The 15,067-nt window shown below is 36.1% G+C and overlaps 1 protein-coding gene across 2 annotated transcripts in view; it reads left to right on the top strand.

Moving 5' to 3' along the window:
* GXYLT1 (glucoside xylosyltransferase 1) overlaps nt 1-9,286 on the top strand; it is a 33,338-nt gene extending 24,052 nt beyond the window's left edge. For both annotated transcript variants that reach the window (XM_042815957.1, XM_042815958.1), the window contains exons 6-8: nt 4,767-4,890; nt 5,801-5,973; nt 7,422-9,286. In XM_042815957.1, coding sequence (XP_042671891.1) covers nt 4,767-4,890; nt 5,801-5,973; nt 7,422-7,583 — 459 coding nt within the window. In that variant the 3' untranslated portion in view covers nt 7,584-9,286. The remainder of the gene's footprint in view (nt 1-4,766; nt 4,891-5,800; nt 5,974-7,421) is intronic.
* The last annotated feature ends 5,781 nt before the right edge of the window (nt 9,287-15,067 follow it).

Here is a 15,067-nt window from a genome sequence, read left to right as displayed (position 1 = left end):
AACCTTGCCTAGGACAGGAGGTGAGAAGCAGTGATTGTGAAGGTCCCTTCCAATCCACGCCATTCTAGAATTTCTTGCTTCTGAACCTTGCAAGTACCGACCCATGTTGTGTCTCATTTCTTACCTACTCTAGTTAAGTAACGTCAGAAATAGAAAATGCTTCATTTTCTTATAGGGTGGTCAACATTTGTTTATATTCATTCAGGAGAATCAACAAAGACCTTAAGTAGACATAATATTTTGGAAGCTTTATGTCTTCAAAAATCTGCGTTAGACTTCTTTCACATCTGAAGAGTGGAAGTTCTGGGTCAGGATATCCCTCCAATATGATAGATTTGAGTATGTGGCTTTCTTTATTGTAGTTTCTTTGGAATAAAATTGAAGACTTTGTTGCTTGAGACCTTTAAGATTCTTGCTTGATTTGTGAAAGTTATAAAAAACCAGAAAATGAATAATAAAAAAAGAACTGGACATTAGCCAGCGGTACTAGAACATTTTCTGCTATTTTCTGCTCACCCAGGTAGAAGAAAAGATGTAGCTTAATGTCTCAGTCCAGAATTAAGTTATCTTTTATTCACTTAGTTATCTTAGTTATTCTAAACTCAGCCTTCTTAGAGCTCTCTATTCATTTTAGAAAAGCATCCTAGCTATTTGCCTATGGTGTCTAATAGTTCCTAGTTCTACTTTCTTATTTCTTTTTTGTGCGTTTTATGAGACTGTGTGCATGCATACAGTAAAAACAAATGCACTGCTTATATGCACGTGCATACACATGAATGTAGTGTGATTATTTTACATTGCATAGCCAAAGATAAGGCTCAAACTGGTAAAGAAACTCTATATGGACAGTGCCTGTCTGTCATTTTCTTTGCAAAGCAGAAGTTGAAAATGGGAATGTAAAATGTGCAAGAATATTTAGGAGGTACATTTGTATATGCTTGGTGAATGTAATCTTTCTGGAATTCAGTAAGGCTTTGATACTGTCCCCACAGCATCTTTTGGGCAAAGCATCTTCTGTTCAACTGTGAGATGAAGAGTTAGTGCTGCACTGGGTGATAAAATGTCAGAATGGCAGAGCTCAAAAGGCTGTGGTAAATGGGTTTTCATCTGGCTGTCGGGTGTTCACTAGTGATGTTCTCGAGGATCAGTTTTGTGCAACATTTTTATCAGTGATCTGGATGCAGAAGTGGAATACATTTGTAGCAGGTTTGCTAATGATACTGAACAGGGAGGTGCTGTTGATTTACTAGAGGGATGGAATGATCATTGAAATTCCCTTCCAAATGAACCATTCTATAGACACAGACACTTATAAACTGGAAGGGACGTAGCCAATAACATAGCAATGTGGTGCTTTAACAGAAAGTCCTAGACAAGTGAGGCTACATGAAAAGAGAGTAGTGATCTTTTTCAAATACATAAGGAGACTTAGGCATTGCTATACTTAATGTTATATATAATGCTTGAGACATAATCACCCACAGAAACGAACAAACGTACAAAATCAAACAAGCCTCAAGCAAAGTAACTCTAGATAGTGTATAGAAGGGCAAGGTTCATGGGTATGCTTTAAACAAACAGCAGAGAATTTATAAAACCTGAACACAATTTCTGTGACCACTCTGTATGGCTTGAGGCTGTAGTTCTGAGAAACATAGTAAGCTCTTTTCAGTAGGTTTTTGCTTCTTTTCTTGATTGCTTTGTCCTAACCTCTGTTGTTTGTTGGATCCTTCCATGAACCAATTAAATTTGATAGAGAAAAGAATATGTTCTGCTGATTCGGTGAAGTAAATCAGGTCGCTACTACTACTACTACTACTAATAATAATAATGAAGAAACCTCAAGGGTTAAGCACTACAGTTTTGAGGCAAGAACAGGATGGAGTTATGTAACCACCAGAAGAAATTCCTCTCATATGACATTAATGAAATTATAAATTGGTCAGTGATTGTGGATCTGCAGCTTCAGATTCTGTAGGTAATACTGTATGATTTGAGTATGTTTCCTCAACTTTATGTTCTCCTAGCAGTATTAAGAGGAAGTTTAATACTAGGTTGCTGCCGACTGAGTATGACAGCTTTACTGACATCAGCTTTAGTTAGACAGAAGTACTCTGGGAGCCTTTCTGAACCAGCCATGACCAAGCTGATGAAAGCAAAGCATCTAACTCCAAAATACTCAAAAAAATTTCTTAGTGCTCTTTGGTATATTTTGTTTGTAAGTACCATGAAATCAGAGAATGTTCTGAGTTGGAAGTGACCCACAAGGATCGTGGAGTCCCAGTTTGTGGCTTCACACAGGACCACTCAAAGTTTGTAATTGTTTTGTTCCATTCAAAAAAGCTGAGATCTGGAAGGTTTGTAGAACTTGTCTGTAACAGCTTGATGGCATTTTAAAATACCACAGAATGTTTTCTATGCTGCTTCTTACATCTTTTCAACCTCCTTGGTAATTTTTTGGATATTGGAAATGTAGTTTATATTTTAGAATCTTTTAATGATAACGATGGTTACTTCTTTCATATTCACCTGGGTAACTTTTGAAAAATAATTCTTGTGTTGGTTTGGATTGAGCTCGAGGATTCTGTTTCTCACTCTGACCTCACTACAAGTGGAGTTGTGCAGAACGATGTTATAAAATTCAATTCAAGAAATGCAAGCAATTTTTCTTACACAGTGATTCTTACGCTGGCTTCACTGTACATCCATGCTAATAAATTAATATGTAACTTCTTTATTTATGCAAAGGTTATTGAAATATTAGAATTTCCAATTCTTAAATCTAATAGCAGTATTTGTCAAGTGCTGTTGCTTCTGGACATCTGGCAATGTGATGTATGCTGTTACCTGCTTTTTATCTCCTTGGGATATACTCTGTATTTCAGTATTATTAAATAACTATGCAAGCTAAATGAAAATTCTATGAATTAATTGTTTTGACAATTTAAAGTAATATATTTATGGGTTGCTCTAAATCTTTTAAAAATTATTTTTATTTTTTAGTTCTTTATACTCTCTTGCTATGATTAACATATTAAATTAGAATTAAGAATTAATAGATTTAAGAATAAATTAAGAATTAAATTAGCTCACCGTTCTTAGCATCGAGTGCAAGTTTAAACCTTTGATCAATATTTTGTGGATGGCAAAATCCAAGTGAGGCAGTAATCTTTATACATGGTGCTTCAGTCTAATAGATTTGCTTTTTGGAAGGCTTAGGCTGTATCTTCTTCTGTTTAATCACATTGCACAGAGCCTAATTATTATTCTTGCTAGAGAAGAATTCTCTTGTGCATTTCTTATGCCTGATCCTGTCAAATACTTGGAAGCAGCCATAGTCATAAATTTTTAAGGCCAGAAGGGACCATGGTATCATTCAGTTTGGCTTCTTACATAATATAAACTATAGATCTTTTTTTTTTTTTATTAATTTCTGTCTGAAAATTGATTGTATTTCATCTTTTTTTTTTTAATCTTGCGTTCCAAAAGCTTTCCATATTTGATGGCTGACTTGATTTGAAGAAAAACTAAAACAGAAACTGTTGCTGTAGGTGCTTTCTAGTTTCTTAGAAGAAAGCTTGTAGGGGAAAGCCTTTGATGCTGTGGTTCTAAAACTGAACATTGTACCCCAGGTAATCTCTTCTGCTTTGTAACATGGTGTTTTTGGATACAAATCCCAAACAATGCTGAAGTTCAATTTTTAAAAAAATTCTCAGCTTGGTTAATAAGAATCAAGGGCTAATTCTATATTTGCTCTGGAATTTTCTCTCTTTAGGATGTCTTGTTATTGCATCCTCTCTCTCTGAACTAAAATAGAAGGCACAGAGTGAGCAACCTTGTTCCTGTTCTGTTCTGTTTGAGCTTAAATGTGGTATAAAGATAAGAAAATAGCTTTAGAATATATATGACTTTTATGCTGCATGTAGTAACCTCTTTTTGGTAATGTGAAGTTCAGCACAGGCCAGCTTACTTTAAACATCATCTCCTAACCCAAGCTTTAGAAGTTTATCTTCTGAACTGTAATTAACCAACAGTTTGGGAAATAAGTAACAGCTATTGGTTTAGTCATGCTGCATTTTGCTAGGGAAAAGTTGTGCCTTTGCTGTGGAAATAAAAAAAATTAAAAAATAATATAAAATAAAAAAAAAAAGAAGATTCAACTCTAGGAAAATTCTTTGGAAAACTTTTGAAGAATGTCTATGTTTTTTATGCATTACTTTTTATGCATATCCTTCTGCCTGTGTGTGTTTGGGAATATTAAATAAATAATTTTATATTGATCCATTTTGAAATTTTTAAAGTTAACTATAAAATGTATGTATGCTCGCAGTTTTTTGGTAAAGAACAAGAAATTGCTTGAAGTGTGGAAGTTTCAGCAGTGCCAGTGTACTTGGCACACATCAATTGAAATCTGGTTTTGTATTGAATTTACTGCTGTACAGAAACCTATAAGACAAAAAATAATTTGATATTTCTTAGAAGACGTTTTAAAAGGAAATCTTGAGAACTCATCAAGGCAGGAGTAGGAGATGCATATAATTTTGCTTATCATAAGATAATAAGAAATAAAGTATATTGGAAGTGGTTTAGCTGTGTTTTCCCTCTGTGCAGTCATTTCTTCAATAGGAATAAATACATAAACACGTGCAAACCATTTGAGATTTGTGGCTTTGAGAAGCAAATGCTGCAATTCTATAGGGCATTTCCTTCTTTGTTAGCATAGCTAACCTGAATGGATGACTCTTTAGCCTTGTTCTGTCTCATAGAATGATATGACAGCAGTCCGGTTACGCTGGGGAGAAATTCTTATGCCTCTGCTGAAGAAGTACAAGTTGAACATAACGTGGGGTGATCAGGATCTGTTGAACATAATGTTTTTTCACAATCCAGGTAAATCCACATTGATTTTAAGTCTAATGTGACAAAGCTGATGTTTTGTATGATCAGAAATCCAGAAAAATGATTTAGAAAACCTTTCAGTGGAAGAATTCACACAGAATCACAGAATCACCCGGGTTGGAAGGGACCTCAAGGATCATGTAGTTCCAACCCCCCTGCCTAGCAGGGCCACCAAACACACACATTCAGATCAGGTTGCCCAGGACCCCGTCCAATCTGGCCTTAAACACATCCAAGGACGGGGCATCCACTACCTCCCTGGGCAGCCCGTTCCAGGGCCTAACCACTCTCCTTGTATAGAACTTCCCCCTAACATCCAACCTAAATCTTCCCTCCTTCAACTTCGATCCATTTCCCCTAGTCCTGCTGTTGTCAGCCCTTTTGAAGAGTTTACTCCCCTCGTGGGTGTAGGTTCCCTTCAGGTACTGATAGGCTGCAATGAGGTCACCCCGCAGCCTTCTCTTCTCCAGGCTGAACAAGCCCAACTCCCTCAGCCTGTCCTCATAGGGGAGGTGCTCCAGCCCCCTGATCATCTTAGTCGCCCTCCTCTGGACCCTTTCCAAAATCTCAATGTCTTTCTTGTACTGAGGGCTCCACACCTGGACACAGTACTCCAGATGGGGCCTCACAAGAGCCGAGTAGAGAGGGACAATCACCTCCCTGTCTCTGCTGAAAGAATTCAGTAGACTTTTTAATGGTTGTTTGCTTTTCCTTATCTAAGAAATAGTCTTTTCATTGATAAGCAAAATTGAAATGTCCTATAGTTTGATTTGTTGTTAGGTTTTAGAACAACTGTAGAGAAATTCATGAAGCACTATTAATGTAAAATGAGAAATATGAATGTGTCCCCAGCAACAATTTTGATACTTAATCGAATTATTATTATTTTTTTTCTGCACAGAAAGTCTGTATATCTTTCCTTGCCAATGGAATTATCGGCCTGACCACTGCATTTATGGAAGCAATTGTAAGGAAGCTGAAGAAGAAGGTATATTTATTCTTCATGGAAACAGGGGTGTTTACCATGATGATAAACAACCAACTTTTAGGGCTGTGTATGAAGCAATAAAAAATGTAAGTGTGTTCAGCATTTAGTTGTGCAAAATTTGCCTTTATTGCAACAGTGTAATTTCTTTCCCTTTGAAGTAAATTTTAGACATTTCACTGATTTTGGGTTTACTGTTTGTATGGATTTCCAATGTATTCATTTTGTGACTAACATCGATTTTAACATTGTACAGACTGAATTTAGGTTATGATTCTAAAACACTGCCTGTACCTGCATCGTGTTTATTTGAAAGACTGTTCCCATCCCCTTAGTGAGTACATCTTGTAAACTTTATGGACATATGGAGACCACTGAAGTTTAACTTTCCTGGAGGTTTTAAAATGAAGAAGAAAAAATGTTTTTCCTCCCAAAGTTTGCACATACTTACTGCAATGTTTTAACATTTGATGGTAGCTAGATTTGGAGGATAGACAATACTTTTTATGCAGCGTTTTGAACTTTGTTAGAGATTCAAGGTATAAATATGTTACTGTTCACTTAAATGCTTAGTACAGTGACTTCTTTTCATTCTGCAAATAAGTCATCTCATAAACTATTTATCACTGCATTGGTGCGCTCACTGAAGTGCTGTAAAATGTAGCACTGATGCACATTTTAATGTAGCAGGCTATTGTATGCATATAACCTTCAAAAATCAATAGTATATTTTAATGGTGCTTTATTACGTGTTGTCATATGGATATAAAAATGAGAAAAAGTACTTTTGGGGGTCTGAGAATACGTTGCAGGGAAAGTGAATGTGTTTCCATAAAGGTACAATTTCTTTGTTTCCTTTGAGTGTTGTCAAAAACAGAAGAAAAAATTACTTGTTTTTATTTACGTTCCCATTTGCTTTATGTATATGTCAGAGAAAGTGTATGAAACACTGCTGATCCAGTGGTAATAAGGTGAACAAAATTAGGTTAGTTTGAAATACTGTTTAGTTTTTCATTTGTTTATAACAATATTGCAATGTAGAGTTAATGACTTCTTTATTTCATGTCCATGTTAAGCACAGTATGTGCTTGACCATCATTCAGTTTAATGAAGCTTTCTGCTTTCAGTAGTCCTACGTACTCCTCATGCTGTTATTTTATTGTACAGATGGAAAAGAGTTGAGTTCCTTAAAGTTGTGTTTCATTCAGGAAAGTTACTGGTCAAGAAATAAGCAGAAACCATTTAAAATTGGTAATTTTTTCATTAAAAAATGTAACTTTAAATTTCCCATATGCTTCTTTGGGGTATATTCATCTGCTTATTTAAAAACAAGCAAAAATTCACCTGTTTGGCATACTGTTGAAAGTGTTTGAGCATACTGTGTAGTTCAGTGATTATTTTCTCGAAACCATTCACTAGTGTATAAAACCAAATATGATGCTCAAAGCCATTTCTATAAAATTCTTTAGTAACTCTGAGTAGTAATGTATGTCAATCTTGTATTACTGACATTAAATCTTTGTTATGCTCTTTACAGTATTCATTTGGAGATGATCTGGTTCGTTCACTGTTGCAGCCCCTAGAACTGGAACTACAGAAAACAGTGCATACATACTGTGGGAGAGTGTACGAAGTGTTCATAAAGCAGCTGAAAAAAAGCATAAAAGACTTGTCTATCAGAAGATCAAAGGGAAGTTGATTAAAACTGCAAGCTCTTAAATCAAGAGACTGAGTTAATGTACTGGTCAGAAAGTGCAACAGTATGGCTTGAATTGGCTCTTAATGTGCCCAGATAAAAGTTTACTAGCGTACATAAAAATGAAGAAAATATTCACATAATGAAGAACAGGAACTCCTTTTTCCTGCAAGGGTGACCTTTTTCTCTTTTGAAGGTTAATCACTGCTACTGTTGGATCTGATGATTTAGATGCTATTGATTTCTATGGTCAGTGGGTTTAGTCTACATAATTCAATTATCTCTGATGATGAAACAAACAAGGGAGAAATGAAAATGGCTCTATTTGGAAGTGTACCTCATTGTCTAAAATTCATTTAAACTGTGAATGTAGCAATAACTGAGTCAGCAGCACTAACCTCACTTTAAAGGTGTGATCACAAAGTTGTTTACAAGTGCAGAAAATACTCTGTTTTCAAAGAAATACAATACAATCATTGACAATCTGTATGTGCCTTTATATATTCATCTCTTATACGTGTTGGGTTACTGTTTTGACAATCTTGCTGTGTTTATCTTTGATGTAAACTGCACACTATGAATACAGTTTTCTTAAAAATGAATAGCTAGTATGAGATACTAGTTTTCTGTCTGTAGATACTGAGAATTTGTTTCAATATTGTTGAGCCCTCTTGTCTAGATGATATAGTTGAATTGAGAGGTTCTGTATTTTTGCAACAATATGAAGATATTTTTCATAGAATACTTTTTAAAAAAAAATGTTTTGCAGCTTTATAGGATGTTTTGGAAGTAGGAAAAAAAAAGGTGGATGGTGGATAGCTGGCTCTGTGTTTTCTTACTAAGAATCGTTACATGATGATCATTATGGAGTATTTAGTACCTAAAATTGAAGGGCTGTGGTAAAAGTTCTGATGTTTCATCAGACTGTATATTAGATGTTTTCTTTAGAGAATATATCCTATTACCATGTTTTGTTTTGTTTTTTTTTTTTTTCAAATAACATGGATTTAAAATAGTTTTGAGCCAGACCCTTGACTGCATGATTATATGAATATTGAATAGGGTGTTAGTGATTTACAACAGTTAAGGATTAAGCTTTCTGTAGGTATCTTGATGGAAAAAAATTAATGTTTATGTAAGGCAAATGTTAAAAGAGAAAAGCATAGGAAAAGATGATTGACTTCTAATGTTATGGTAAAATACTATTTAAACATGCATGGTATTAAATGTATTTGTAAGTGTACTTGAATTGAACTCGTAACCTGAGATGAAGCCTTTATGAAGTGAGTTTTTCGGATTCCAGAAAAGCTCCTGTGTGATGAACCTTGGAGGATCTACTTGCTGACTTGCGCCTTCATTCTGACTCCATTTTAGAAGCTTAATGTTTGTGGCTCTTTCTTTGACAAAGGCAGACTGGTTTGGAATCGCAGATCCACATAAGCTTTAGCAGCACAGAAGCGCACTCGACTGTAAGCAGAGTTTGTGTTCTGCACCTGTCTCCCTGCTGGCTCAGGGTGCAAATCTGTGGAATGCCAAATAGAAAGTCTGCCTCACGTGTAATTTGTTTGTTTCCCTTGTTAAGTGTAATCTTTTGAAGACTGAGAATCTAGAAATCTCTGTGAAGGTGAATACTGTTACTGACTGATATAACAGTATGCAATACATTATTTTTTTTACATAAATACAAATTTTATATCAATTTGTCATCAGGGTGGTTTTTTTTTTTCTTACTTACACCGTCTATATTTACAAATTCTTTCACTTGGCTTGTTTCTTTTCTGCTTGTCTTGAGAAAATTACTGTTTGGAATATGGTGTGTGCATGCAAGGGCGCTATTTGAAAACCAGTGAACCATTTTGGAAAATAAACATAACGTGAGCATTATCAGCAACCCTTCCAATTACATTTCAGTTTGTTGGATTAGAATCAAAAGGTTAATAATGAAACTAATTGTAGAATAAAAATTCTTATTTGCTTATTTCAAGAAGCATTTATCTAGCATATTATAAACACCAGAATATACTGTGTTATGCCATAGTCCACTTTAAATGTTTAGAATATAAATTTTCAAGCCTCTCACCCTCAACTCTGTTTCCAAATAACAAGTGAGCACTCTAGAAAACATCAAAAAAGACCAGAAGTGCTGAGTAGCTTACATTAAGTAACTCTCCAGAGTACTTGCTGTTTTTCAATTTTATTTCAATTCTATCACACCTATTTCTTAAGTTTCAGAAGATGACCTGCATTGTAAAACCTTTAGAGGCAGTTAAGGGGACTGGAAAATTAATTACTATGGCAGAAACCAGTTATATTCTGAAGCATTTCAGTACTTGCTTCGTAAGGTTACATACACCTTAAATGTAGAAACCTGTATCCAGCCTGTAAGTCTTTATTGCTGTCTAGTTTTAGAAACACTGTTTTTTCTGCAGACATAGTAAGTAAACAGTAAAATAGGGCCAGTCAAATTATAGAACTTCAGAAATGCTGTTCTTCCTGTTTTACTAGAGAAAGTATTTACAATTAATACTTTTGTAGAAAAAATGTAAGCATGCATGTTTGGGTTAAATCGAGGTAATTTGGTCATACTTGATTTCTCTTTTCAAAATTATGGTACCGTTATTTCTTTTTAAAGAGATCACAGACTCATGGGAGAATAATTTTATTTGAAGGTTTGTTCTCATTTGTATGAAACTGTCTTTTTTTTTGTAGGTACTATGAAAGACACGTGGTAATATAGATGGCACTAAGGTGTCCTTATAGATGGAGCCTTGTACCTGTGCCTGCTAATGAGGCTGATGAGCCTTACAAAAATCTTTCGAGTTGCTTCCAGTTTTGCCAAAACTCAGATGGAAGGTGACTTCAATACCCAGCCCTTGTAAATTGTTGTTAAGGTTTTGCTTTAGATTTAGGAAGATTAAGAAAAGAGATATACAGGAAAATTTATGTTTTTCCATTTTCTGATTTTAAATGGATTTTTAAGCAATATGAAATTACCTTTTGGTGGCTTGGGCCCAAATTTGTTCAATATATAAACTTCTACAAAGTGCTGTTTGGAAAACAGAAGCATCAGCATTTTAAAACTTCTAACAAAATTATGTCTGTACTAAATATGCTCCAACCACACAAACTTGCCACACTTCTGTCTGTGATATTTCCATAACAGATGACTGAGAAATCAGTCTTCTTTCTTTTCCTCCACCCAAATGAAACTTCCTACCTAGATAGCATAGAAGGAGAAATAACTGCAAGTAGAAAGGAAGGATCTACTTGGATTGTTTAGAAACAGAGTATGTGAGGCAAAGATAGTGCAGTGAAATACCTGTATGTGATTGGGCTCCTTTGTTTGCAATGAAAACAGGGTAGAACTAAGACTGGTTATACACTGCCATTTACAGATGTGGTGGTATTTGTCATGGAATTTGTCATGGCGTGAAACCAAGGGATAAAATCAATCTTCCATTTTCTATCTTACATGTTGGAAAACATTAGGCTTATAAGGGGATCTCCAAACATATGGACATATCTAAAACCTCTATTCCATAGTTATCTTAAATTCTTTTTCATTGTCTACTTTCTGCTTCAAATTAAAAGATTTCCAACTATCAAGCAGTTTTAACAATATTTGTCTAACTACATAAAATGTTTTTGACACAGGTGGTATACACTTGTATATTGTAAATTATTTATGGGCCACTTGTCTCCAATTATTTATTCTAAATGGATAATTTATTTCAAAAAAATAGCATGTTCACTTCCTCTGCTGTGGTATCTGATGTGATGATCATAGTGGGTTTTCCTGCCCACTTCACTGCTTTCTGAAAGGACAGAACTTGTAACGGGTCCGGTTGTTTTCTGTATTAAAATAAGTTGCTGAGAACTGTAACACGAGGGTGTGGCTTTTTCTTTAGTAGTATGAAGTACATTCTTTTGTAGCGTAGTACAAATACGAAGGAAAGGGAAGATACAGATATATTTAGCAGGCATCTTGGAACAGATGTAAGATGTTTGGACTTTCTGTCACTATCAACTTCAGCATTTCTTCCCGTGCACAGAAAAACGTAGATGTTGTGTCATAACTCATTTTCAAAAGGAAACTTACGTGTGTCTCTAATCTCTCTGGATATCATTTTGTTTTTCCAGGTGCTGTTTTAAGAGTGCCAGATTTGTAGGATACAGGCACATTTTTTCCCAAAGTGTTGAAGTCTCTGTGACTCATGGCTGCCTGTTGTGCCAATAATCTCAAATTCCCCCTTCTTCCCTCTGTGCTGTTTTCCACAGATTATTTATTGATTTTGTTTGTCATTTCACTTGTGACCGTTTTGTGTTGTAGGCTTTTGTGAGGTCATGGAATACAAACACAACGTGCCTGCATCTCCCTCACCTCTTCTGTCATCAAACAGTAATTTCTAAAAAGCTACTTTGTATTAATAAAAATATTAAAACATCTGAGATGGGCAATTTATTAGAATGGCTTAATGCATTTTCTATTCCTTTCATATGATGGAAGGTCACTTTCTCCTCATTTTTATTTTAGGTCTTTTAATATCACAGAATTATAATCTGGGTACAACAGGTTCAATTCTTTTTAATGTCCATATCTTATGAATCTTAATGTTCTGCAGTCATGTGTGGACATATTTTACTAGAGCAGTTCACATTAAATCAATTTCTAATGTTCATTTGAATTGCTTTAAATGTAAAAATAGATGTAGAAGTTATCCTGAAATGCAAACCTTTGTGGTTGAGTTAATGAGTATTTAGGTCATGTTTTTTCAGGCTTCCAAGTAAATGAAAGCAATATAATCAGTTTTAACTCCTGATTTGAAACTAGAAAATTTAAAGCTGATGTCTTAACCTGTTAATGCTAACCTACTGTATCTCACTGAGCAGCTGATGCTTAGGGGATGCTCCACGTTCCTGTTGGACACTGTAAAACTTATGCATGAGGCAGTGAAGTTTCTGAGTAGTTCCTTGCACTCATATTTGGTCATTTACAAGTGTTCTCTTATGTTTTATTTTACTGTTTTTAATTTTTATGCCACAGTTGATGTTGTTCAAGGTGAGCCAGGATCACAAATGTAAACTTAAGAAATGAAACCTATTTTTGTTACCTAGTGTCAGGGTGCTACGCTCTGTATTTGTCCTCTGGTTTATTACTCTAGTAAGGAAATTTGACGTTTTGCAGGGTTTATTGCCTGTCACAAGCAATCAGCTTTCCTGTTTGCTGCTCTTGGCCTGCCTCCTGCCCCCACTGCCTGTTTAGTGACTTAGTGTCAGCCTGTGTTCTCATAATTTTCTTTCTGGATCTTGGGAACTGGGCATGAGGTGGTGTTAGTGACTCAGTGCAGCTTTTGAACAGTGTTGTATATTCCCTGGCTGTATCTATGAGAATAAGCTTAGCTTTCCCTTTAACGTTACATCAGCTACTTCCAAATTTGTTTTGTCTTCATTTTTCTCTATGGATAGAGACTCTTCACTGGAGACATGTTTCAGGAAGAAAGTGTGACCACTGGTGCCAGTACAATTAAAGTGAGTTGACCTGAGCTGTTCTGCTTGCCTGAGGTGGATGGGCTCTGTGGGGCTTTGGAACACTGCCTGAACGAAAGAGAAGTGCTGTGGAGCCAGTGCGCAGTGGGGTGATGGATTCTGTCCTATTCTTGTGGGTTCTGGACAGCCTCTGAGGGCGTGGGGCTAAAGAAGGTGATAGCAGCGCCTTTTACTGAGATACAAGTGCTATGGAGCAATAGAGAATGACAAAGAAGCAACACTAGTTCACCTCTTCCAGTGAGGGTTCAAGAGGAGAGTAATCTCTATCCAGAGAGGTACAGCTCCCTTGGCTGCTAACCCTTAAATGAGGGTGAGGAGGGATGAACCCTGGGTCCACTCTTTCCAGACTCAGGTGCATTGCTTGCAGCTGAGCTCCCTGATTTATCCACGCCTTCTCGCCTGGAGCTCAACCAGGCTGTGACCTGGCAATTCCACCGCAGAGGAGAACAGCAGTTGTCTTTCCTGTGCATATACAGAGAAAGAAAATGGACTTCTGATTCCAGAAATCCCAAACAAAATTTTAGAGCTTACAGAGCAGAACAGAGCATGCACATTATTTAGAACTCTTGTGGCTAAAATGTAACAGCAACAAATAGCCCATTGCGATGTAAAGGCTTTTGAGATCACTGATCCATATAGGCAGTGTGTAAAACTTCTCCCAAACTTCTTTTTTATTAGTATCATCAAATCAAGACTCAGTTATTCTAAACATCATTTGAAGTTTTTTCACTGCACATTTGTGAGCATTTGAGGACACAAACATAACTACATCTTTTAAACAGAAGCATTTGGCAGGACCATTTCTGACAAACACTGAGAACGCTACTTTGAAAATTTATGTAAGCACAAAGGAAATGCAGCAACATGCAGCCTGTAATGAGAAGGGGAAGTACAGAACTTCTGACCTCCTCTAGAAAACCTCAAAAATACTTGTTTAATTTTGTTTCTTAAAGTTCCACAAGCGTCCTGAAGTCCAACCAGGGATTTCGCTATCACTATTGATTTAATATGAAAATGCTCAGATGCTGTAGTGGTGGATGGCAGCATAAACCACTGATACATCGATTAGTAGAGCTTAGCCTGGGGGTGTGTATTAATTCATTGAGTCTGATCTCTCGTATCACAAGCCATTAAATTTTACCGTTACCTCTGCACTGAACCCAGTAATTTGTTTGACTGAAACATAACTTGTGTTCAGCTAAATCACACCTTTCAGAAAAACACCCAGTCTTGGTTTCAAGGCATGAAGAGTCAAACTGCTTTCCTTTGCCAGTTTGTTGCAAGGTTTCATCCCTCGCAGGGTCATGAATGTGGCTCACTTCTCATTTGAATTTCTCTGACAGTGGCTTCCAGCCATTGATTCTTTTTATGTTTCTCTCTCCTGGGTTAAACAGCTCCTTAATATCCTGCAGTTCCCCCTCTTGGAGGTACTTAGACGTGGTAATCAAATCACTTCCCCGCTTCCTTTTGGATGAGTCAAACAAATTGAGAGTGTGAACTCTCGCTAAAGCATGTGTTATTCAAATTCTGTGCTTCTTTTTTCTACCTTCTTCTATTTTCCAGACTCCTCCTTAAAATATGGGCGATGGGATGGGATATGGAATGTCATTATAGTGAAGGTAAATAGAGGTAAAATCTTCCGGACTTCGTATACTGAGTGCTCATGTTAGCTAACTTCTCATTCCTGGGATGTGATCTATGTCTCTAGATATGATGGTATTTGTCTTTGTTGAATTATGCTGTGGTGCCACCACAGTAATGCAGATTTGTCTGTGTGACTGATGATGTTATCACAGTTTATCATCTTGCAAGATGTTGTCTTCTGCAAACTTGGCCAGCCTTGAGTTAAGATTTAATTCCAAACCAACAGCAAAAGCTTTTAATAGCGTTTTGCCCTTTGTAACATCACTGACCACAACTCTCTGATAATGCTTTCCTGT

This window comes from Centrocercus urophasianus, unplaced genomic scaffold, assembly GCF_019232065.1.
Source record: "Centrocercus urophasianus isolate 14NV4802_14NV808 unplaced genomic scaffold, USGS_Curo_1.0 seq_15, whole genome shotgun sequence".
NCBI lineage: Eukaryota > Metazoa > Chordata > Aves > Galliformes > Phasianidae > Centrocercus > Centrocercus urophasianus.
Note: the sequence above shows the minus strand (reverse complement) of the source record. Positions and strands in the feature narration are given on the sequence as shown.